Source organism: Platichthys flesus, chromosome 24 (assembly GCF_949316205.1).
Source record: "Platichthys flesus chromosome 24, fPlaFle2.1, whole genome shotgun sequence".
Classification (NCBI taxonomy): domain Eukaryota; kingdom Metazoa; phylum Chordata; class Actinopteri; order Pleuronectiformes; family Pleuronectidae; genus Platichthys; species Platichthys flesus.
Window position 1 is genome coordinate 6,922,206 of NC_084968.1, and position 26,332 is coordinate 6,948,537.

General features: G+C 45.1%; 1 protein-coding gene across 2 annotated transcripts in view; it reads left to right on the plus strand.

Annotated features, from left to right (window-relative positions):
• pcxb (pyruvate carboxylase b) overlaps nucleotides 1-26,332 on the plus strand; it is a 256,790-nt gene that overhangs the window by 218,896 nt on the left and 11,562 nt on the right. For both annotated transcript variants that reach the window (XM_062384277.1, XM_062384278.1), the window contains exons 20-24: nucleotides 4,902-5,059; nucleotides 5,621-5,707; nucleotides 18,300-18,479; nucleotides 23,249-23,423; nucleotides 24,509-24,582. In XM_062384277.1, coding sequence (XP_062240261.1) covers nucleotides 4,902-5,059; nucleotides 5,621-5,707; nucleotides 18,300-18,479; nucleotides 23,249-23,423; nucleotides 24,509-24,582 — 674 coding nt within the window. The remainder of the gene's footprint in view (nucleotides 1-4,901; nucleotides 5,060-5,620; nucleotides 5,708-18,299; nucleotides 18,480-23,248; nucleotides 23,424-24,508; nucleotides 24,583-26,332) is intronic.

The window sequence follows — 26,332 nt, forward strand, 5'->3', positions numbered from 1 at the left end:
AATTCAAGCCTTGGGAGCAGTGAGGTTTGGTCAGAAGGTAGCAACACGCCCTGATGTGCACTTCCTCAAGTCGAGAAGTTGAACCAGCGCTCAGCCAAAAACAAGGTTTAATAAAAATTGAATTAGCAGCCCACATAATGGCACACTACTCTTTCCTGTTCCGCTGCAGTGAAGTTGCAGAGCAGGGGATGACATTAAACACCAGGTCTTGGTGTGAGTGTTGCTAACAAGACGCTCTCTCTCTCGCTGCAACCAAAGTAAACAATTACACAGGAAGGAATCTGTCATAGAAAAAGCAATTTCTGTAATGGTTCCTAAACACCGCAGAGCCATTAAGATATGCTGTGTTGTGAGTATGATGTGTGACTTGTGCTTTGAAGGGAAAACAGCTCCTGCTCTCCTGCTGCTCTCTCCGTCTGTACGCTCTTCACCGACAGCTGAATGCAACAGGTCCGCGTCCGTTCTCCAGAGCTGGCAAATACTGTTCGGGCCAATGAAGGAGACGTGAAAAATCACCACATCAAAGTGTCAGAGCGAGAGGAGCTCTCCCATCATTTAGACACAATCCAGTTTAGTCACAGAATATCAATTTGTGAGCATACAGTACGCAGGAGAAAGGAAGGGGGGGGGGGGGGGGGGGCAAGGTCATCCCTCAGGATCGAGGGGTTTTCAAGTCTGTCAGTTTATTCGTGGAATTTCAATTTGCTCCGATTGAGACTGAGACTGGGATGCAGGATTCAAGCACCCCCCCCCCCCCCCCACACACACACACACACACACGTGCACACTTCTCTTCTATCCTGATACGACCCTGGTACATGAATTATGCATGCACATGCCGACAAGCTCCTCCTCGATTCCGGTTTCTTTTATATCTCTCACCTTGTACTCGTCTCTTCTTTTCATCTCTGCCTCGCACGACTGTTGTTATCCAGCAGAGCACCTTGGACACTTCATGACCTTAGTCTGTTAAATGCTTCGCTCCCTCTCTTCCTCCCATCTCTGCTACAGAGCTTCAGTGCCATGTGTTCCGTGTCCTCTACCTCCCTCCCTCACCGCGCTCCCATTCTTCCTCCTACCACCTTCACCTCTTTCTCTTTATCTCTCCATCCTCATTCTCTTTGCTGTAATAATTGTGAGGTCTTGTGAACTTTTGAAAGACTTTTTCATAGACTTTTTGTTAAATAGAATTTGTTCTTTGTTGTAGACGCTAACCTTGTTTCCTGTGTGTTCCTGGATTAGTGTTTGTTTATTTGTGTACAGTGCTCTGTTTCCTGTTTTATTCTGAAACCTTGTTCCTCGTGTGTCTCTCTGACTTTACTTCCTGTCTGGGATGTTTTCATCTGTCCTAATGTGTCTCACCTGTGTTAAATCCCCCCTGCCTCAGTTGTGTGTTTCTCTTTGTCTTGGTCAGTTCGTCTGTTTACATGGAACCTCTCATAGTGTTTCCCTTCTGGTTTCTTTTTTAAACGTACCTGTTGTTTTCTGTGCTCATTACCAACCACCAGAGACAGTAAGCCTGTTTATTTACGTCACATTAAATTCATGTTCCTCCTTCTCACTCGGTGGTAAAACAGTGAACAACATGTCTACCTTTCCCTCTCCCTTAAAATCCCTCCATCCTTGCGTTTTCTCTTCCACTCCCTCAGCATCTCCTCTAGAATCTCTGTGTCCTGGAGAAATAGTGAAAGTAGAGCTTCACTGGTTAATTCATTTGTCTTTAAGCTGTCAGTGTATTTATTCATTCAGCCACACTGTGAGCTCTCACACACACACACACACACACACACACGCACGCACGCACGCACACACATATGCATCTTGTTATTTTAAAAAGTCATGCATATTCACAAACACGTGTGCAGCTGAGTGATGAGACACATTAAAGTGCTCTTAGGGTTTATTTGACACAGTAAAGCCTTTTCCCATGCATCAAGTGTGGAATTAATTGATGATGAAGTATCCGCTGCCACAATAAAGTAGCAGAAATGCACTGCACACAGCATAAGTATTACTGTTAGTACTATTACTGTTTGGAGGTACTAATACAGGCACAAGCAGGGAGACAGACTCCCTCCCAGCCTCCAGACAGAGGCAGGTGCACACACATTTAGCTCCTTGCTCATCTCCCTGTCTCCATCTGTCTGAGTTTAATTCTCCCTTCTTTTCTCCCCGAGTGTTCTCACGTCTCATCTGTCTTCATCTGCGCGTCTTGCTTAGCCCTCATCATCTCATCAGGCGCAAACTGCGTGTGCGGCTGTCTTTGTTCAAATCCGTGTTGGTGAAGGTGTACGACTGTGTGAGTGTAAATGTGTTGCCGTGCCTGTTTGTATACTGCATTAGTGAGCGTGCGCCGCTAATGAGTTGTGTATTGATGGCACTATATCACTGCCAAGCTGCCATCTAATTGACTGATCGTTGCATATGCAAGTGCTTGTGTGCTTGCATGTCTTAAGTGTACGTACAAACAGTTCAGTGGTGTTTAATCCCTGATGGGTTTGGGAAGTATATTCAGCAGCCCATAAATAATGTATTTATTTCCAGCGTGATTTTTCAACCATTAGAATTAACATGTGCAGGTAGCTCCTCTTCATATTTATAGGCTACAGGGTTGAACTACACAAGCAAGGTCGTCAAACAGACTTGAGTCGATTCAACACAATATCTGTGTGCTCGCTTTATTAAGGTCAACTGAGATTCTGCTGTAACACCTTCAGGCTTCTCCACAGGAAGGAGTAGGATGTTGTTTTCTTCTTTCATTCGCTTCTCCACCAACAGGTCTGGGGTTTAAATCCCTCTCTAAATATATATTTGGTCGACTTGTGTACTTACATTGACTTTGATTATTTGGATCGAGACTGAAACGTCAACAGATATTCTATGGATTGAAGTGTAACTTAGTGTATGTCCTCCTTATGTTGAATAATAGTAACCTCCTCGATCCGTTAACCTTTAAGATAAACACCACCACAGTCTGAGCTGTTGTCAACAACGGATGTGAAAATGACTGTCAGAGAACTCCCACCAATTTTGAAGAATCCATCTTCAGCTCTTCACGCTTTCAGCTGAACCCACACTTACTTCCATCACGGCTCATTTGACAAAGTTTCAGTTATCTGCTCTGTCCACGGACTGAAAGCCGTGAGTACATGACGTGTCGATCTGGAGGTGGGAGAAAATTTGACCTAAGCTGACATTTGAATCAACAGAGCCTGCTGTCACATCCAGCACCCTGTCACTTCCCCTTGTGAATGGAGGCTGTAATTTCACAATAGAAGCTTAACAAATGGCGTCCTCTAGCAGAGAAGGAAATTGACCTAAATACTGACTGGCTTGGCAGGTGTCGGAATTTGAAGAGCAACAACATGAACATTAATTTCAAATCAAATTTCACAGTAGCTCCATTTCCCCGCCAAGACCAGTGGAAGCACACATGCACTTTGTGGAGGCTACATACTGGCTTTGAATCAGGAAATTCAAGCTTGTCACTTAATTGTTGTACGTGTTGAAATGTTTGTCTCATTAGCATTTTCATCATTTTTATCCAAACGCTTAGAGTACTACCATGTCTTTCATGGCATTAAAGCAGTTTTTTTTTAATCTTAAGTTAATCAGCTTAAGCTCAGTAACCTGGCTGCAGGAAAACATCATGATTATAGGCGGAGAGTTTTAACTTTGTTCTTAGGATCAGGAAATATCACAAGGATTAAATGGGCAAGATGTAAATGCAGAGTGGATCCCAGCTCACTCCAAGGCTATTAGTTCACTTACCTGCTCTGTAGCTGGGGCTTGTTCCAGCTTTCTGCACTTTAAACCATTTTAAGTTCAAGAGATTACTTGACTTAATGCAGTTTTTAAAGAGTTGTCCAAAAAGTGAGCCCCTGGAAGTTTGTATACAGAAGACAAGTCTCTGCTGACATTTTAGTTTACGGTCTTGTTTTGTGAAGGAGGTCCCTGGTGTAGGACAGCTTTGTAATAAATCACTGCCTACTGTGCTGGGAAGGGAGGCACATCCATACCTACCTGATGGGTTGGACCTGTTCTGGCAGACATAGCACTGTATGGTTCCCAAACTCAGCACTGTCAAAACTGTGACATGTTTCACATCATGTTTATATTTTCATACATCAAACTCAGCCGCATCGCCCAGTGCTGTCGCGCTGTGCTCGCTTGCACAACTTTTGCCATGACTGATTCAGATAAGTTGCAGGCTGCTACATAAACTTCCACAACAGCTCCCTGTATATATTTACAGTAAACACCCTCTTTTCAGTAGAGAGGAGAAACATTATCAGGACTCTTTAACTGTTCTTTTCTCCTGTGTTAATGCCCTGGAGTTACTTCTGAATTATTCCTTTCCATCAGTGAGTCCTGCTCAGACATTTCAACAATATACTGTAACTTATTTATAGTTTGTGTGGTGGATGTTGAGTGCAGAGTTTTTTATAAACAGTCTTTTTAAGTAATAGTAATTTTAGAGGTTGTTTAAGTAATAGATCACATCTTTTTCTAAATAAGAGCTCTAAGTTTGAAGACAAATTGCAAAAGAGGAAGTGTTTCTTTGAATGTTGTTGCCATGATGGCGATCAGCATCTGGGCTGCGTATATATCTGTTAGTGGAATTAGTGGGTAGAAGTTAAAAATTTCAGCTTTGTATTCAAATTAGCAATCAGTCAATGTTAAACACACACATTTGTCTTGGTCAATACAGCACACTGCACACAACTCAATAATGAGGCCCCTTAATTAAACTTTCACTTAATTAACAAACGCCCCATGTGCCATACCCCCCCCCCCCCATGAGGTGAATAGAAAACTTAGTTTCAAATTACAGGGTCTCATTAAAATGAAGGTGTGTTGTGAAAATGGATGTGATGTGATCGTGCTCTGCTCTGACGCAGGCATCGCTCTGGAGAAGGTGTACGACTACAGTGAGTACTGGGAAGTGGCCAGAGGCCTGTATGCTCCGTTCGACTGCACCGCCACCATGAAGTCAGGAAACGCTGACGTCTACGAGAACGAGATCCCCGGGGGACAGTACACCAACCTTCACTTCCAGGTACAGTGAGCTCTTCCCACCGAGTCTTTGTCACCGATTGATTCTGAAGATGAGGAAGAATTAAAATGCATTTCACGAAGCTCCTCGCTCCAGTTTTACCAAATTATGATGGAGGTGTGGAGGTGGATGGAACATCTGAGGATGTTTACACAGGATTTCATTTATATCCACAGTTAATGGATCCAGCTAAATATATCTATAAAGTGATAGTGTACTTGTTTTACTGTCATGGACAACTTCGTAAAAGGAGTGTTTGACAATAAATGCTGCTTTTCCAACTTAGTTTTTTTATAATCTCCTGTGTAAACAATCACACACTGTTTGATAGTGACTGATCTGAAGTGCAGCATGAAGCAAATAACAGTTTTCAGTGGATGTCATACTCGTCCATCAGGGTTTGCCACATGATCATCTTCACCGTCAATATCGGAGCTGCACAAATTATAGCTTCAAATCAAGGATTGACAACAAATTACCCAGAATGAACGACTCTTTCCTCAAACAGGGCTTCATAAAAAGGCTCATCCACACTGCAACTTGTTTCTCTGTGCTGTGTTGCAGGCTCATAGTATGGGACTGGGGAATAAATTCAAGGAGGTGAAGAAGGCCTACACTGAAGCCAACAAACTACTGGGGGACCTCATTAAGGTAAGACATGATCACACATCACTGAGGCCTCTTTCTTTATCGTGAGTGTCGCTGTGCTAACAGCAAGTACAAATGGAACAAGTCGACACCGATTGATGCCAGATAAATCCGAAATCTACTTGGCAGATGAAAAAAACATTAAAGCTCTTTGATTTAAGAGAAGCACATTTATTTATAAGGTAATGGTGTGGTACAATGAGACCTAGCGTTTCAAGGGTCTTTGGGGGCCCCAAGCAAAATGCAACCGAACTGACCCCTCCCAAGCTCATCACACAAAATCACATCATTCCTATCATCAAAATGATAAACTAGGTGCATGCTGTGCATACACACTATCATTCAAGTAGATAAGTTTAAGTCAAACCCCGCCACTATCCTAGTCATATCATACACACATTTAGATGCTCTGATGTTCATATATATAACCAATCATTGAATTTAAAACGGTTCTAACAAAATTGTTGTAGCTGTTCTCTGGGAACAGATTGAAACAAGGGTGGGACAATTAAAGTCAAGCAAATGAAACTGCAACGATGCTTCACTTTCACTTTCATTATATGTTACGTTCGAGACAATTCGCAAAAAAACGGTCTTTAGGAAAAATAAGCGTAACGTTGGCAGGAATCTGGGTTTTTCTACTTTGGCACCGCTCGCCGGTCCCCCTTCTTGCATGAATGAACCAAACATCCCTGATTAGGTTTGGAAGATCCAGAGTTCTGTGCTGTCTGGATTCACTGTCAGTCTTGCAGTCAATTTGACCTTCCACGGCCTTCTCTCAGTGTACGAGAAAGTGGGTTTTGTCATTTCCTTAACAAGACAATTTCACCCCGGCAAACAATATCCAGTTTTCTACGTTGGCCCATTTTCTTTCCCCCGTCAACAAACCAGGTAGTTTTACCTGAACCTTTATCTCAGCAGGACAGCTTCATTCCCCACTAGCAGTGCCTTGTGTTATTTGTATCGTCTGCCTCGTGTGAATGTGGGTCGAGCTGCAGTGAACTCGTTTGGTGTTGATTCTTTTCCGAAGGGCACGTTAATTGTAGCCACGAAGAGGGAGGTCTATTTCCAATTCTGTATTTTCACCTCTTGCCTGCTTTTTTTTAACTTTCCTGATCTTTTATTAATTCTTTTGTTTCTCTCCCTTCATTATTTACCATCGAGGCTTAGTAATGGATTAATTCCTCTTTCATCATGTTCACCCTCACGCAGTAATTATTCTGTTCTCTCGTTTGCATTCTCTTTCTTTATCCAGCTGTTCCCTCACACTTTTTTTTCCACCTTTCCTCTCCTACTCCGTTGCTGCTTTACATATTTATTAACCTGCTCTCTTTCTGATATCTCTCTCTCTCTCTCTCTCTCTCTCATTGTAGACAGGCTCCCCTGGATTCTCCATTACTCTACCAGCTCCTCCTCTCTCTCTTTCTAATATTTTATCTCTTTCTGTCTCTCTCTGAATTTTCCTTCTTGCCCCCCCCCCCCTAATTTTCTTAACTCCACTCTGTTTTCTTCATCAATTCCTCTCCCCCGACCTCCCCTACCCTCTCCCCATGCTCTCTATCAATTCAATTAAGACTCAGTAGGCTTCACTGCACAAGCCAAAGTTGGCTTAATGTGTCTAAGGTTCCTGCTATGCTCTCTGTTGTATCCTGTTAGCTTGACAATGACTGCGTCTCTCACACCGTTGGTTTGTCAATAAAGGAGGAGGAGTGTGTGTGTCAGGATAGGAAGGGGAGCACCAAGGTACAGGCCTTTATCATGATCTACGACACACACACACCCTCAGCTCTGCATGGTCAGGTCTTTGACACTGCAGGAGAAGGATTGAGCTTGTTAGACGACTTAACTTTACACCAGATGCATAATAAATTAGACCTATTTATTGCACTGTTTTTTGCAAGTATCCTGCTCCTCCTCACCACAGAAAAAGACAAATAACTCTTATTATATTGGACCATTTAATCTTCAGAACATTTGCATAAAAGCAATTTGCATTGAAGTGATTGTTCACATTACCAAGCTTTTTCATTCTCGTTTCTCTTTTCATTCGGCGGGGCCCTCCACTGTCTTAAAGCTGAATATTTGCTCCAGATGTGCAGCCGAGCCCCCAGTGCCAACTCTCAATCTGCCTAAATCCATAGACTTGATTTACAATTAAACAGGATAACTGCTCTGTAAAATGAAGAGTGGTAAAATACCTTGAGATTCCCTGAGCATCAATACTGATCAGATGAGTCTGTCGAGAGAGTTTGAGGTCAGATCAACACCTTTGCTGTTTGCATGTAACTTGCAGTAGCTGTGGAGAATTTGTCCAAACACTTCGCAAGAAATCTGAGCCACAGAATGATGAATAAAGATCTCTGGACCTTTTTGATTTAAGAGTAGTGTTAAACTTGATGTAACATATTCTATTGCATTGTTAGTCTTATTCTTTCCCATCGATCTCTCGTCAGAATGGATGAGTGGAGGGATAAATAAACTGAGAGGAGAGAAAAAAGAAAGCAAATATCGTTTTGTTGAAAGACCTTTTGAAAGAACATTTAAAGAAAACAGCAGTTGATACAGTGGGGAGCAACAGGATATGTGTTCTCCCCATTCACACCAATGGTCTGCCGAGCCTTTCTTATGTATTATGAGCCAACTCTGCTGATTCACACCAGCCAGACACTTTGCCTTCCTCATCATCCTCCCGGTCACGTAGCGCTGCCCTTGCACAGCCCACAGTGTTGTAACATCCATTGAATAGTATGACGTCAAAGCTCTCATCTCATTTTCTCATTTTCATCCGCTTATCCGGGGTCGGGTCGCGGGGGGAGCAGCTCAAGCAGGGGGCCCCAGACTTCCCTTTCCCGGGCCACATTGACCAACTCTGACGGGGGGATCCCGAGGCGTTCCCAGGCCAGTGTTGAGATATAATCTCTCCACCTAGTCCTGGGTCTTCCCCGAGGTCTCCTCCCCACTGGACGTGCCTGAAACACCTCCCAAGGAAGGCGCCCAGTGGGCATCCTTACCAGATGCCCGAACCACCTCAGCTGACTCCTTTCTAAGTGAAGGAGCAGCGGCTCTAATCCGAGTTCCTCACGGATGGCTGAGCTTCTCACCCTATCCCTAAGGGAGACGCCAGCCACCCTTCTGAGAAAACTCATCTCGGCCGCTTGTACCCGTGATCTCGTCCTTTCGGTCATCACCCAGCCCTCATGACCATAGGTGAGGATAGGAACGAAGATCGACCGGTAGATCGAGAGCTTTGCCTTGCGGCTCAGCTCTCTTTTCGTTACAACGTTGCGGTAAAGCGAACGCAATACCGCCCCCGCTGCTCCGATTCTCCGGCCAATCTCACGCTCCATAGTACCCTCACTCGCGAACAAGACCCCAAGGTACTTGAACTCCTTCACTTGGGCTAAGGACTCATTTCCTACCCGGAGTAAGCAATCCATCGGTTTCCTGCTAAGAGTCATGGCCTCAGATTTAGAGGTGCTGATCCTCATCCCAGCCGCTTCACACTCGGCCACCAGCCGATCCAGTGAGTGCTGAAGGTCACAGGCCGATGATCCAATGAGGACCACGTCATCTGCAAAAAGCAGTGACGAGATCCTCAGACCACCGAACTGCAACCCCTCCCCACCCCGACTACGCCTCGATATCCTGTCCATGTATATCACAAACAGGATTGGTGACAAGGCGCAGCCCTGGCGGAGACCAGCATCCACTGAGAACGAAACTGACTGGCTGCCGAGGACGCGAACACAGCTCTCGCTTTGGGAGTACAGGGATTGGATGGCCCTGAGGATAGACCCCCTTACCCCATACTCCCGCAGCACCTCCCACAGTTTCTCCCGGGGGACCCGGTCATACGCCTTCTCCAGATCCACAAAACACATGTAGACCGGATGGGCATACTCCCAGGCCCCCTCCAGGATCCTTGCGAGAGTGAAGAGCTGGTCTGTAGTTCCACGTCCGGGGCGAAAACCGCATTGTTCCTCTTCAATCTGAGGTTCGACGATCGGCCGAACCCTCCTTTCCAGCACCTTGGAGTAGACCTTACCAGGGAGGCTGAGAAGTGTGATGCCCCGGTAATTGGCACACACTCTCTGGTCCCCCTTTTTGAACAGGGGAACCACCACCCCAGTTTGCCACTCCTTTGGCACTGTACCCGACTCCCACGCGATGTTGAATAGGCGTGTCAACCATGACAGCCCCTCAACACCCAGAGCCTTTAGCATTTCTGGCCGGATCTCATCAATCCCTGGGGCCTTGCCACTGCGGAGATGTTTGACCACCTCAGTGACCTCCACCAGGGAAATTGACGATGAAACACCATCAACCTCGAGCTCTGCCTCCAACATAGAGGGCGTGTTATTCGGATTCAGGAGTTCCTCAAAGTGTTCCTTCCAACGTCCGACAACCTCCTCAGTTGAGGTCAACAGAGTCCCATCCTTACTGTACACAGCTTGGATGGTTCCCCGTTTCCCCCTCCTGAGGTGCCGGATAGTCTTCCAGAAACACTTTGGTGCCGACCGAAAGTCCTTCTCCATGACCTCTCCGAACTTCTCCCACACCCGCTGCTTAGCCTCCGACACGGCAGCAGCTGCAGCCCTTCGGGCCTGTCGGTGCCCTGCAACCGAGTCAGGAGTCCTCCAGGATATCATATCCCGGAAGGCCTCCTTCTTCAATCGGACGGCTTCCCTGACCACCGGTGTCCACCACGGTGTCCGAGGGTTACCGCCCCTTGAGGAGCCTAAGACCCTGAGGCCACAGCTAGCCGCCGCAGCTTCAGCAATGGAGGCTTTGAACACCGCCCACTCCGGCTCAATGCCCCCAACCTCCACAGGAATGCCAGAAAAACTCCGCCGGAGGTGTGAGTTGAAGATACCTAGGACGGGGGCCTCCTCCAGACGTTCCCAGTTCACCCGCACTACTCGTTTGGGCTTACCAGGTCTATCCGGAAATTTCCCCCACTCCCTGATCCAACTCACAACCAGATGGTGGTCGGTTGACAGTTCCGCCCCTCTCTTTACCCGAGTGTCCAAAACATGCGGCCTCAGATCAGATGACACGATCACAAAATCGATCATTGATCTTCGGCCTAGGGTACTCTGGTACCAGGTACACTTATGAGCACCCTTATGTTCGAACATGGTGTTTGTTATGGACAATCCATGGCTAGCACAGAAGTCCAATAACAAACGACCGCTCGGGTTCAGATCAGGGAGGCCGTTCCTCCCCACCACGCCTCTCCAGGTGTCTCCATCGTTGCCCACGTGGGCGTTGAAGTCACCCAGCAGAACTACGGAGTCCCCTACTGGAGCCCCATACAGGACTCCATTCAGGGTCTCCAAGAAGGCCGAGTACTCTGAACTGCTGTTTGGTGCATACGCACAAACAACAGTCAGAGTTTTCCCCCCTACAACCCTTAGGCGCAGGGAGGCGACCCTCTCGTCTACCGGGGTAAACTCCAACACCGCGGCGCTCAGCCGGGGATTTATGAGTATCCCCACACCCGCCCGACGCCTCACGCCCTTGGCAACTCCGGAGAAGAATAAAGTCCAACCCTTATCCAGGAGTATGGTACCAGAGCTGAGACTGTGCGTGGAGGTAAGCCCCACCAGATCTAACTGATAGCGCTCCACCTCCCTCACAAGCTCCGGTTCCTTTCCCCACAGCGAGGTGACGTTCCACGTCCCCAGAGCCAGCTTCTGCCGCCCGGGTCTGGTCCGTCGAGACCCCCTACCTTCGCTGCCACCCATGTGGCTGCGCACCCGACCCCAACGGGTCTTCCCACAGGTGGTGGGCCCATGAGATGAAAAGAGGGGGGGTGCCACGTAGTTTGTTCGGGCTATGCCCGACCGGGCTCCGTGGCAAACCCGGCCACCAGACGCTCGCCATCGAGCCCTCCGTCTGGGCCTAGCTCCAGACGGGGGCCCCGGGCTTCCTCCGGGCTGGGTCCCATCTCCTCTTTCGTCGATATTCATTGAGGGTTTTGAACCATTCTTAGTCTGGCCCCTCACCTGAGACCACTCTGCCATGGGAGACCCTACCAGGAGCACAAGGCTCCAGACAACACAGCCCTCAGGTTCACGGGGACACGCAAACCCCTCCACCACGATAAGGTGACGGACCTATTGTCAGAAAGTAACAATGATAGCTACTTCATTTATTGTTTGTGCTGGAGGGATTTGTTTTAGCAACAGGAAAGGATGAAGAGACCCTACAGGCACTGTTTTAATAATGTATCACTGTAAACCTCAGCAGGAGGAAAAATACTTTTCTGATAAACAAGAGAAGTTCATTTAACGTGCTGTATTATCTCTGTTTTCTTCATATCTGATCAATTGTTAATTCTACAAAGCCAATCTCAAACCCATGGGGATGATGGTATTTAGAGGAAGAGTTTAAGGTTTATTGACTCACTCGCTGTTTTTTTCGCTTCCCTAAAGGCTCCAGAAAGTAAACTTTGCTCCCTCGTAGCCTCCTGAAAACCACTTTGGTTATACGGATTAAATACAAAAGATTCATCAAACAAGATATAACATGTTTTAGTCCTTCAGATGCGAGTTTAGGAGGATTTTTACAACTGTGTTACATACTTGTTGAAGTGTGTGTCACTTTTCTGTCTTACACCCGTGAAGAGCAAGCAGGCTTCTGTCTGTTTAATCTGTTCTGTTTAATTTGAACCATGCTGGACGATGCAGTATTCATTTAAAAGTCTGTGTTTTGGCCAACAGTAAAAGATTCTAGCATAATAATAATAATTCTACCTTCATTGACCCTAAGAAAACCAGAAGCTAGTCAATCCATCATTGATCTCAGCTCTATTTTATATCAGTCTAATGTCTAGTTATTTGTTGTCTTTCAACTGTCACTGACTTCCATTCAGCCACAACCACAGTTTTCTGTCTCTCCAGTGCTTTTCCTTTGCTTCTCTCATACGTTCACTCTCCTGTTTTCCTCTCCTCGTCTTCCTCGCTCAGCTTCATCTGTCACAACTGGAGCTTGTCAATATAAGGACAAGTTGTTTATGTATTTGGATATGGACTGTCTTCCTCTCTTACCCTGCCACTTCCCAATTTGCAATTGCAGGCACGTATTCACTCACCTCCACCCTGTTCACACACACACACACACACACACACACACACACACACACACACACACACACACACACACACACCCTCTCAGTCTTTCTTAATTCAAGGTGGAGCATCTCCCTGTATTGCCTGTGGGGCTGCAGATGTCTATTGCTCATGTCTGCTGCCTCTCACTCTTCTCCCCTCGGTTCATCTGTCTATCCCCTTCTCTCTCACTCTTTCGTCACTCTGTTCATCATCCTGTCTGCCGGCCTCTCCCTGCTCTCCCGCCACCTTCATCGCGTCTCATCTTCCCCTCCGTCGCCCCCCCCTTCCACCTTCCCTCGTTTCGATTAGACTTCCTTCATGTATCCCTAATCTTTCTATCGTTTCTCTTCACCTCCTCCTGCTCTCCGAGTCCGTTGTTATCGCTCCCCTCTCCTGTCTCCTCTTCTCCTGACAGGACCCATTCTTCACTCTGCTCCTGGGTTGGCTGGCCAGCGGTAGGGTGTGTTTGTGTGTGTTTGTGTAGTTGTCTTCTCTCCATAACACACACAGATGCACACAAGCACTTTTCTGGATGATATAATCCTTTCCCCTTCAGGGGAGTTCAGGTTTGGATAGAGTTGCATTTCATAACAAATTGAGCAAAGTACACAAACACATTACACACACAAGAATACAAGCACACGTACAACTGTCATTTTCCAAAGTTTGGAGTCTTGCAGGAGCACTCAGAGCTGCACATAAGTTAAAGAGAGAGGACGGACATGATGTGTAAGAAGAGCTGTGTGAGAGAGAGGGAGCACTGAGGGAACAGAGAGGTCAAGTGTGATAACGAGTCTCTATGAGGAACGACATTAGTTTAAGATATGGTGAGAGGGGCATGGAAAGGTCAGAGAGCTGAATGCTGCTTTCAGGTGGAACAGCATCACAGAGAGCAAACGGGTATTATACCTTGCTATGAAGTTTAGTACAGATCATAGATTGTGTATAAAGATGGACAACACATCTCGACTTCCTCAATCTATCCAGCAATAAAATATCCCAGATATTTACGCTGCCATCTTGAGCCAATGAGATCTGTCCAATAGCAGGAGCCAGTGAGGTCCAGCTGATTCATGCACTCGACCAATTGTACTTCAGTCTCAGTTTAACCCTGTTTTTATAGCATTGAATACCTAATTAACACAGAATACTTGGACCAACATCAATTTGATAACAACTACCTAAATTAATAGAATCCATCTTTAAGAAAAATGTATTTGACATGAAGTTTGACTTTTTATTTCGGTCCATGTTCCCTCTACCAACATAGAGGAGGAGGGCTTTATGATGTATGCAGCTAGCCACCAGGTGGTGACGGAGATGCTTTGGTTTCACCGTCATGTCAACCATCTTTATAACTGGCCTGTGATTCAGACGTTCATGGTCTCCAGAGGATGATTCCTAATCACTGTTGTGATCCCCTGACTTTTCCTAATGCACCACCAGTGGGGTCACATTTGTAGCTAACATTAGGCTATAAAAACTGGTGCAAACTCTGACTATTCCCCAAAAGACTTAATTTATTGTTTCTAATGCTTCTGACCAAATACCAGTACAACTAATAGCATCTCTGACATTCTCAAAATCAGCTCTGTAATGGCCCAAAACACTGATGTTTAAATTGTACAGAAATGACAACCACTGACACATTTTCCAGAAAGTTATATTTCTAATTGCTCAGTAAAAAACGTAGTTTCACAACCCTCATCTTTCACATCCTGATAAAATATATATATATATATATATATATATATATATATATAATCTTTCTATTGAAAAAAATAAACCCAATTCCCACATTTTTAAAGCGACTATATGATTGTACTCTGATATATTTTGCTAAAGGCAAAGAACCTTGCGTTGAAGAGTTGAGAGATGGATTTCAGCTTCACACAGGAACAGACGAAATCCGATTTTTCTAACACTGCGTAGCCGGAATGTGATTTACCACACCCCTTGCCTAAAAATATAGAAAACCTCACACGTGCCATGCATCTCACACACAGTTGGAAGTCTGGTTTCTTTCTCCTGCGTGTGCGTGTGTGTGTGTGTGTGCGTGAGGCACCTGGTGCGAGTCGGAGGAGGGTGATTCATCAACAGAGATGGATAATGAGAGTGTAAGAACACCCCCCCACACACACCCCCATCCCCCATGATACTGTGGGGGAGGAGAAGAGCGGACAGGGCGAAGGGGATGCACAAGGAAAGGGTCAAACGTCAACACCTTGGGTTTTCACTGTGAAGACAGACGATGGTAGTTGGAGGGGGATGGATGGAGTGAGACGTTGTTAAAAAACTTCCCAGTGAAAGTGATGAGGAAAAACTGGACCCTGGAGACAGAAAGACGGTGGAAACAATAGAGAACGGGGGATTGGGGCTGAAGGGAGATGAGGAACACACAGTCCCGCTGCTTTCTTGGGTTTTTGATTGATTTCAGAACTGGGCGGTGAGCCTTTGTTCCACAGCAACACCAAGTTAATGGCGTCTCTGGGGATTTCAGCAGCCCATTGAAATATCTTAAGCTTCTCTGTAAACAGTCATTCTGTTGAAGAAATGTATCATTATCCGCACTATTCACGAGCCCAATCACGCCGAGCGGTAGGTGTCGCAGCGAGGAAGTGTGAACAGGAAGCGCACACTTGTCACGATCAGCGGGTTAGACGAAAGCGAAAAGGGCCGACTTCCAATTTTTGAAATTCACCAAAGGGGTTCTGGACTCTGAAAAGCATCGTGTACATTTTTTTTAGAGGTGTAGTTTGTAACTGGGAGATTTATTGCAGTGACACAGTTTTCACATAACTAATGCTGTAAGAATGTAAGGCCACAGTGGGAGCACTATTTCTGGTGCCTGTGCTTCCACAAATAAAGTCCCCTGCGTTTTCTCTAAAGACGCTTTTTATGTGAGTCTCAATTGGAGAATGTCCACGGCCAGGATGGTTGTGAAGGTCTCCCTGTTACACCACTGTAAAAGATAATTAACATCCCATCATTGAGTCTGTAATCTCCGATACTGCGGCTGGAAGCTGAAGATTTTAGTTTTCAGAACATGGGAACCTGATATGAACGTTAAATGGAGTCACTTTCATTTCGGATGGATGCAGTAACCACGCCGGTGTTTGATTTGCTGCTCTAACGGGCTTCTTCTCCATAGCAACGGCGGCCAGGCTCAGTGGTATAACGGTATTTAGACCCATCTCGATTCCATTTTGAGAGAAAACGCCATCTCATTTATTCAACAACAGTTGTTAGTGTTGTGTTATTTAGAGTGACGATGTCCAGCCCACATAAGACACCATGAATTCATGTGAGCACGTCGAGTACAGAAAAGGGCCAGAAATGAAGAAAAGTCAACTCGAGCAGCTTTTACATTTACTGACAAGACGTAACTATTTTATAATGCTGGGGAAAGTACAAACTAAACACTCTGTCCAACCAGGAAATGTAAACCATCCAAAGTAAACAACCATTTAAATTTCATTAGAATATTCCGGGGTCTGTTTGATCATTTGCTTTGGAGATTTAAGTGCTTAACTCTTCATAGTACAGTTCAAAAGAAAACAGGACGGAGTTTAAACTCCACCAAATTACACATCTAACACCCCCTCGTTTCCTCCATAGCCCTGTTGAATCTGCAATCGTCAATAGCTACTGAAAGAATTCATAAAAATATTATATCTTATATTATGTTAATTTTGGCTTCAACTAGAGTAAATTTTAAAGCATCCTTATTTAAATTGAGATAAAGCGGTTTTACACACACACAGTCGTGTCTCCATGATTCCAAAGGACATTACATTGACTTGCATTGATTTTGTGGACGTGCTCTAACCTTAACCTAACCGTTTCTTGTCACTTGCATCTAAAAATAGGTTCAGCATGTAAACTGGTGACTTTTATGTCCAAAAACGATACACACTTAACCTGCAGTGGATTTTAAATAGTAGAATTCTCTGATGAATACCAGTGTGGTTGCACTGGTGGTATTTGCTTTCTCCAACAGGTTTTAATACAGTTTTTAGAAGTCCTGTCATCCCATGAGACCAAAAGCACTTCTGCAAACACACACACACACCGTTACCAAGCCCCAGGAGGGTTGTGGGTAATCCCAGAGCAGCATTTTTGTACGAGCCCATCTGTGTGTTTCATGTCTCACTCGGGATGACTTGGCACCACATCATGGAAATAGGTGTCAAGTTCTTTGTGGGGGAATTCAGTGGGGAATGTCAATTTGGGCTTTATTTGTTCACCTGTTCTGTCTCTCTCTCTTTTCTTTTTATCTGCACAAACGCTGTCATATCGTAGAGTGTGCCCCCCCCCCGATTGTTCTCTGTAATCATTAATATGTCAGCGGTTAAGTTTAGAGCTCCTCAGATATGTGTGGGGATCACACACAGGACCCTGGCCCTCGGCTGGAGGGGCCCGGAATGTGAGAGCAGCTTTAGATTTGAAAGAGGTTGGGTCTCGAGCACCCGGAGACAAAGTGCTCACCTCCCTCCTGCTTTTCACTGAATTGAGCACGAGTAGAAAAAGTGAAACCTGGTTTTTAGATTTATTTTGTATTGCTGGTGAGTCACATTAATTGACCTTTCTCTCTCTCTCTCTCTAATGGTTCAAGTGCTAAATGGAATGAAGAGGAAGCTTTAAATCTGTTCCCCATACACAACAGTAGAGTAATGCACACTATTGACATCCGTGTCCTGTTCGCAGTCAAAAAAGACTCCACTTATCACCATTATGCTAATAGAGATCGCTATTAGCATAATAATATGCCATTATCAATAATGAACGAATGAATCCATGGGCTTTTTAATGAATGTTTCCTCCCTCTTTCTTCTTCTTCCCTCTTTCAGGTTTATTCCCTTCTCACAGATGCAACCTGTGTGGTTTTGTTTGCTGCTGCTAAATCAAATGATTTTAGACACTGTGTAGATGTAAACAACTTTTCATTTCTCATTCCGCCCGCCTGGTGCTCTCTTCTCTCTGGGTCACTCAGCACTTAATCTTCATAGGCAGCATCTTCATTCCCACAAAGACACAGTGGACACTTTGCTGTTTTTGGTGAAATGATTGTGGATGGGCACGTCAACCTGCAAAATCTACACAGCGACGCGTTACAGAGAAAAAGTCCGACAGACAAATGAAATTATTTCTATTGTTTGGGGATGAGACTAAAAACAAGATTACACCAGTGAAACTGTAATATTATCCTGTGTGAGTTTGTCAGATTAAAAGAGCAGTGGACACACACCAGAGAAAAAGAAAAAACACCTCTTGGTCCGGAGCAAACAGAGATATCATCTGTGAGCAGGAGCCTAACTAATATCTGGTGTTAAATCTGGGATGAAACAGAAATATCCTACAGAGAGATAAAAAGACTAATATTAGCTCTTCTCTCCGTTCTCCTCTAACTTGTCTTAAACAATAAAAGGATTCAATTTAACCAGTGGAGGTGCTCACGGTTATTTCCTCTCCTCTCTCAGGTGACTCCGTCCTCAAAGATCGTGGGCGACCTGGCTCAGTTCATGGTGCAGAACAACCTGACGCGGGCGGAGGTGGAGGAGAGAGCAGACGAGCTGTCCTTCCCCCTCTCTGTGGTGGAGTTCCTGCAGGGACATGTCGGGATACCACATGGCGGATTCCCCGAGCCCTTCAGATCTAAGGTAGGTTCGATTGTCTTGAGTTCTTTATTTCATGGACCTCCGAGTCATTTCCAATGGTGACTGTCATTAACATTCATTCATTTTTTAAAGGAAGCACTATATCTGCTTCAATCAGGGAAGATACAAATTAACATGACGGCAGAAACCTAATTGTACAAAGACTTTAGCATCGACCCTATTGATTAAAGAGATGCAGAGGGATTCCCTCAGTGAATAGCAACTAATCTGTGATCCCCTGAGAGCATCAGACAGAAGCAGGAGTCTGGTGGCAGAAGGTGCACTGACTCCACTGAGAGCAGGGACTATGTAGGTAAGATGGTTCAGACCAGGTTTTGACTTCTGTCCTGAGATCTGATCACTTGGACCACATCAGGTCTGTGGCCTCATTGTTTTTGCTCTGTGAACACACACATGAAGGACCCAGCTTCTCATCTGATAAGATCAACGTGTATTTCTACTCTTATCAGTGACCACATGTTGATGGGATTGTCGCCTCCACCACGACATAAATACTAATCACCTCATAATTATTGATTGTTTTCTTAAATTGGTCAAATCTTTCTTCCTAGCTTCATTCTTTCAGCCCCTCCTGACTCCGCTCGCTTTCTCTCTCTCTCTCTCCCTCACTTGCTCGCACTGACGCACTCGCTCATTGGATACGTCTTGAAACTCCAACTGGATAAAAAACGACCTGATCTTCACAAACACGAATGACGTACGAGCACACATGTTATTAAGAGGTCTGAACTGCAGAGCGCTGTCCTCTGGTGATCTCATGCCTCAGGACGGATTATCACCATGTCTGAACAGGGTCTGAATGTTGTTCAGCTAGGATGAGCATTGATAGGAAAGCCTGACAGTCTCATGTAGGTAAACACACACCAGTTTTGATCACAACAACCCCGACTACACAAGACTTTAAATATTTTCCCTTGACAACGCTTCCTCCAATAGAACCGACACACAAACACAGGCAGGATTTAATGACACGTGTACGTTCAAGTGCAGAAATTCTGTCACATGCTCGGTTACATCTGACAGCTGCGCTTCCCCGTGACCACGCCGGAGAAAACGGTGAAGAAAACCGTGATATTGCTCCGTCCTCTCGTGTCCACGTCTGTCTCCCTCTCCTGTCTCGGCTCTCCACGCTTGCACACAGCAGGGAGACGCTCTCATGCGCATCAGGGAGCAACAGCGTGAGGTCTCCTTGGGAGAGTTACACAAAGAAAAGCAAATTTACTACACACTCCCCAAAAACCCACTGACATATTGGCATGCTTGATATGCCCCAAGCCCCAAAAGAGTCAGACTGTGTTTGTGATGTTTTCACAACTAACGTCTGCAGAAGATTTCCATGAGGCGTTTTCAGGGAGCCGGCTGCTTCCCGGCCCCCCCGCCCTCTCTGACAGGAGACTCATCATGTCAGCGCATGTGGCTGAGAGCTGCTGCAGCACATCTGTAAACCTTTCCTGTTTACTGACCTTTTTTGATTAACGGTATCAAATCCAGCAATTTTCCTATTTTTTGTATTGTTTGTGATATTCCTTGCTTCGTCATAACTTTGTGAACATGCTGTTTCTTCCGTCACCTTCATCATCAAGTTGTTCTTCCTCCCTCTGTCTCTGTGCACCGCTGTACTTTATACGCTGATTATACGATCAGTATGTTTAGCAGCTTCACCCGCGACAGCCCCAGGGATTCACAAACTTTCCATCCCATCGCCCTCCACCTGTCTCTCAACCCGGTTTCGAGAATGCATTTTCCATGAGGCTCAGGCAGCTTGCACCATTCATAAGGAATTTTGTCAAAGCCGCAGCTCGCATTATAGTGTTCAAAGCAAATCCTCAGCACACGTGTATAAGTTTCATATCACGTCAGAGCGTTTCTCTACAACTCCCCTCTAGATATTCACAGCCGGGCAACAATGACAATGTAGCCTCTGTGTTGAATGCACAAACAGCTGATTGCAAAAACCCACTCCCCTTCCCACTGATTCAGTTCAATTCAGAGACACACAAATAAAACAATGTACAACAAAAGCTCAAGTTGTGTGTTTACATCCAGGCTGCAGGTTTAAACCCGATGTTACTGACACTAAACTTTCAGGGTCTAAATCGAAGGAATCACTATCCAACCCCCCTGTAGAGATGTTGATTAATATAGAAGAGCAATTAAAAAGTCATTTTGTTTATGATATTACATCTTGAAACAGCTGACTGGAGGCATGACGGCTATTTTACTGAATCTATTAAAGCAACACTGTGCATTTGTTCTACCTTAAAATAGCAGCTTCAAAGTTAGTTTGATGGCTCCCTGATTGTGTTCAGGTGGGAACGCTGCGGCCTTCATTACCACTTCTCACCAATAACGTCTGTTTTCTGTAAGTTGAGCCGGTACGAGCTCCTGTGAGAAGTGTAGATCAGTTAAAAAGACTCAGAAGTCCTTAAAAACCAGCGTTTATCTGGTGTATTTGTTACAGCCGCTGCTCTTTTGGCTCAGGCAGCCGGTGATCATGGGTAATATCACCACTCAAATGGGTTTCAGCTCAGTGAGTGGGACACAGTCAGAGCCCCTGCTTAGTTTTTTTTTTAATACAGTCGGGAATGGAGCCCAATGGAGCCCAACAGAATGGCCATGAATCACCATGTTGCTGCAGGGGGCGCTGTTACTCAATAAGTGTTGCTTTAATACATTTGAATTTGGCTCCATTTGGAAGTCCTGATTTGATCAGTGTATTAGCAGCAGTTCATCTTCTTGCTAGAAGCAGGGAATTATAATTGTTCCTTTAATGGAGCTTTGCTGGCATTAATTAGTGCTGATAACATCACTTGTTCTCAAACACACACACACACACTTCACACAGGGGGAAGTTTTCAAGGCACAAAGTTGTAATTGAGGCATTTCCTCGTCTATGTTTCGTCACGCTCGGTTCATTCGCGGGGGGGTGGACAAGGGAGAGGAGAACAACAGACAAGAGGCCAAAGGAGAGAAACACAGGCAGTGGGAGGATGAGTGCAGGAGAGAGAAAGAGAGTGTGTGAGAGAGAGAATAACGAGGCCATCAGAAAGAGAGTGAATTCAAGACTAGAAAAAAACAACAGCAGAATCTCAACAAGAAAGGAAGAGGGGAAGAATGTGCGACTGTAAAAATGTGATGGAAAATGAGAACAAGCAAATAACCTTGAAGAGTTAACCCTTTCCTTAATTTGTTAATGTAGACACACACACACACACACAGAGAGAGACACACACAGAGCCACTATTGCTCACACTTAAACAATCCAGAAGTTGAGGTGTTAGACATCCTTTAAGGACACAATGCAAATGAGCACGGACTCAGATGAGTCAGCCATCTTTGAACTGTTATCTCTGTGACTAATCGCACTGCCTCCTTTTGTCTGGAGACGTCTGCAGGGCACACACACGCTCTCCCTCGTGGACGGTCATGTTCCACGGACACACAAGATGTGAAATGACTACAATGCAACAGAGAGCATACCTTCAGAGACACCATGAATATATGTATGTGCAGAGTTCACACAGGCAACGGAGTGAAACACATTTATAAGATGAATAATATGAATTAATCTAATTAACAGTAGTAGAGTGTGAGTCTTAACCATTTGATTTGTTCAGAGAGAAAATATTGGATTTCTCCTGGAAGTCGTGATTGACCTCAGACTTGTTTTTTAAAGTCACTCTCTCTGCTCATCAGTCTTCAAATAAATAATTACCAAAATATATATCTACATTTTTTTTGCTCTATTACAATATATTATATTTCATTTCGGCCAATAAATTAAATCCTACACTTTGTACCTTATAAACTAAATCTCTCCAGGAAACAGTCGACTACAATGAAAACATACTGTTAATAACTTTCTATCACTTCATGCCACGTTGCATATGCAAAGTTAAACCAACTGGACTAATCGTAGAGATTCCTGAATCGTTCCCTCCGTTCCTCAGAGCTGTAGATTCTCTGTCATCACTAACTGATGCCTTCAGGTGAGAAGCCCGTGTCCCAACTTATTATTCTCCCCCTGGCCTCAGATGGATCGTCTCTACAAGTTGTGTCAGATACCAACAACTGTGTGGGCAGATAAAATGTCATATCATTAGTCTTATAGCAGCCTGTGAATTATCCTCTTTCTTTCTGTCGGCCTCCTTGTCGTTTTCTCTCCTCCGCTATTTCCAGGAAAGGACGGTGGATGAAGTGGGTGCGACCATGCTGCAGTCAGTCAAAGACCTGATGATACTGTACTGGAGAGAGAAAGACGAGTTAGAGTGGGGGAGATGGAGAGAAGCAAAGTTGAAATCGCTGCAGATCTTGACACAGCAGTGGTGCCACTTTTATGCAAATGCCAAAAAAAGCCTGGCATTAATAAGTTTTGTATTCGCCCCGATTCGAGTGTTTCTCTCCCTCTTCCTCCATCCCTCAAAACATCGCTCCCCATGCATCTCTGTTGTCCTCCTCCTCCCACCTGAAGTCTCTCTGTCATTAAACGATGTGACAGTTTGCAGCTTTCATCCAGATGTATAGTCGTGAGGCAGAACTTTGTACATCCCACCTGCTCCAGTGCCCCGTGGGGATGCTGCCAGTGGGGAAACACTCCGAAATACGACTGTCCATAAAAAGTTTTAGCCTTCTATTTGTTTCCTCTTTCTTTCTTCTGTCGTGCACTCTCATTCCTTTTTAGTGTCCCCTCTCTTTTTCCTCTCCCTCCATCGTTTTTTAACAATCCATTTGTTGTTCCCCTCCCGTCCCAGGTGCTGAAGAGTCTCCCCCGTATCGAGGGTCGTCCCGGTGCCTCGCTGCCACCTCTGGACTTCAAGGCCCTGGAGGAGGGGCTGCGAGCCGCCCACGGAGACGAGATCACCCCCGAGGACGTGATGTCAGCAGCCATGTACCCGAAGGTGTTCCAGGAGTTCAAGGACTTCACTTGTGAGTGGGCGGACTTGATATTTGAGCTGTCAAGAATCATAATGGTTCATAAAAGACACCAAGTAATTGTTTTAATTGAAAGTTGAATTAGTGACATGTGCATTTCATCAAATATGATCTGTTATATTCATTGATTCTCCGGGATCTGGTTTGATTGGTGTCTAACATGCACACACTCATTTGTTTTCACTGGGGCTTCAAATGAGCACAACCTCCAGTGAGAGACACTCATTTGAAAGTTCCAGCGGTTGATTAGAGATGTTTTGAATTGTTGTACGTGCCACTTCTTACAAATCATGTTCCTCGGATTCAGGGAAAGGTTGTTGGGCCCCAAAAGAGGGAAACCACGCATCACCTGTCATTCACATGGTGGATTTACATAACGCACAAATGAGACACCAGAGCAGAGAGGAGTGGAGCTGCAGGAAGAAATCAGCATAACTACAAACTGCATTTTAAAGCAGGTGTGAGTTTGAAGTGCACTCAGCCCAGCAGCAGCATGTACAGGAGTCAGGAAGTGTTATTAATAGGACGCCTGCTCAATGGGCTAAACATGACTGAGAGTTGTTACAGACAGATTCATGCAAACTTCGTTGTTGCTTCAAGCAGCCAGTTTTAATTGGAGTACACTTCCTTTGGATTTTACATTTTCTACTCTATCTTAGCAGCGAACACGGCCCAGAGCCTGATCTTCACACGGCAGGTTTTATTCCCACTTGTGATGCAGTCAGGGACACAGGCAGACATGTAGGGGACACAAGATGGTTCTCTGATAAACTGTCAAGGTGACTCAGTCCACAGAACCCTGCAGCTGCACCACGCTGCTGCTCACCTGTTTGCTGTTTTCACGAAGTTGCCTGCTGCTGCCACAGAGCCCTGGTCGCCTTTATATTCAAAGTTTATTCATATTGAACGTATCGTGTGTCTCAATGGCACCAAACTCAAACATGAACGTCTTTGGCCCCTTAGCAATACACATGCCAAGTGTGAAGTTGACAAGATGAGCCGTTCTAGAGATGTGCATTCCACGTACAGACATATATCTGGAATTAGAAGGATTGAAATCACGTCTGTTTCCTTCCCAGCAAACTTTGGCCCAGTGGATTGTCTCAGCACCAGACTGTTCCTGGATGGACCCAAGATCGCAGAGGAGTTTGAGGTGAGTACTCAACCCAATTTCTGACATCTCAGAATCTATGTGCACACCATGGAACATTTGTATCCATGCACACTGTGAATAGGAGCACAATCCATGCTGCATCAGTGGGACTGATGTCAACACCGGTACGAGCCAGTACTTTGAATGCTCTATAAACTGTGGGTTGGACTTTGCGTCTACAAATGGAAATAAGCTACATTTCAAACAAAGCCTCTCTCAGTTTGAGATGAATCTATTGTTTAATGAACTTTTTTCACTTGTTCTGTTACATTAATCCAGAACTGAGATTATTGTTTTTCTCACTTATGCTGTGATAACACATTTAATTGTATTAGTCACTCGTTTAAAAATTAATTCAGCCCATTAATACGTTCAGATGAATCAGCAGTAGCACGAAGCACGGAGCGGATCAGCAGGACGTTTTTCCATCACTGCAGATGGTGGAGGTTTGATGCAGTTTGGTGCAGCGGCACAGTGAGGTGCTGATAATACAGTGGGGGGGACGGAGATATTAAGACTTCATCAAAGGAACAACAAACAGCATTTCTGATCCCTTCGTCTCCTGCACAGAGATACCCGCTTCATTTTGTCATGTGATGTTCGAGAGCAGGAGAAGCACCTGAGGCCGGCACCTCTGACCAAATCTAACGTTTATGGATTTCAAAGAGACTGTAGGGTTTGTTTACTCTCCGACAGGGAGGCCTGTGACCAATCATTCCAATGAAGGAGAGAAACAAATGAGCCGAATTTGCTTTGCTTGCAAACTAATTAGTGTGGTGCAGGAGGGCGAGAGACGATGTGATAATTGGCCACTACTGTCACAGCAAAGCCACAAAATCGGTCGAAACAGGAACCCCGTCGACTCCAAACTGTTCCATAAGCAGGATCGTCAGGCTGCAGATATGCAGACGTGCTTATAGAGTCGGGAGGAATATTTCAGGCCCGCTGTGCTGATTGAGAGTTTGTGTCGGAACAGGAGACAGCTGCAGAAAAGATGCATAAACGGATGATTTGAGGAGGATGACAAGAGGAACCGCTGATGAGCAAAACTCAAGCCTGAGTAAATGTTCAGGTCCAGATTGATTAGTGAATACCAAAGAGATTATAGAAACTACTGACGCTAACCTTTGCCACACACGTCAGAACAAAAAGAAATGTGCTTTGCTGCTGAAGGAGATGTTGAAAGAGTCTGTCACTCAGTGCGTTATCACATAAAGAAATAGTTTTGTGCCTCAATCAAAACTGAGTTGTTTTTTTAGAGGCTCTCGCAAAAGTATCCTGGATTTTAAGATGCAAACACACAGACTTCAACAATCAAGTGGCCACTTAATAGTAAACTGTGTTGAAAAGAAAATCTCACTTCATCATTAGACTGCACTTTTATTCATCCTGGAGTAGTAAAAAAACACATAGAAAACCATTAACACTTGAGTGAGTGAACCCAGGGCACATTACCATGCAGTGATCACAAGTCTAGTGAGCTGTTTGTGGTGACGCTGCTCTTTCTTAACTCATTTCCTCAGTAGGAGTCAGTACCTGTGAGCAGATGGTGACAGTGTGCAGCAGTCAGACAGGGGGTGGGACTGGTCTATGACAGCTTTGACCACTGCCCAGTAGCGACCTTGTGTCGTGCTTCTGTGGGAGCGTCCTCTAAAGGCAGCCACTAATGTTTATGTGAGGGCGACACAGTCAAACCAGGAGATGAGGCCTGATGCTGTAAGACTTTGATCCCGATGGCAGTGGTCTTATA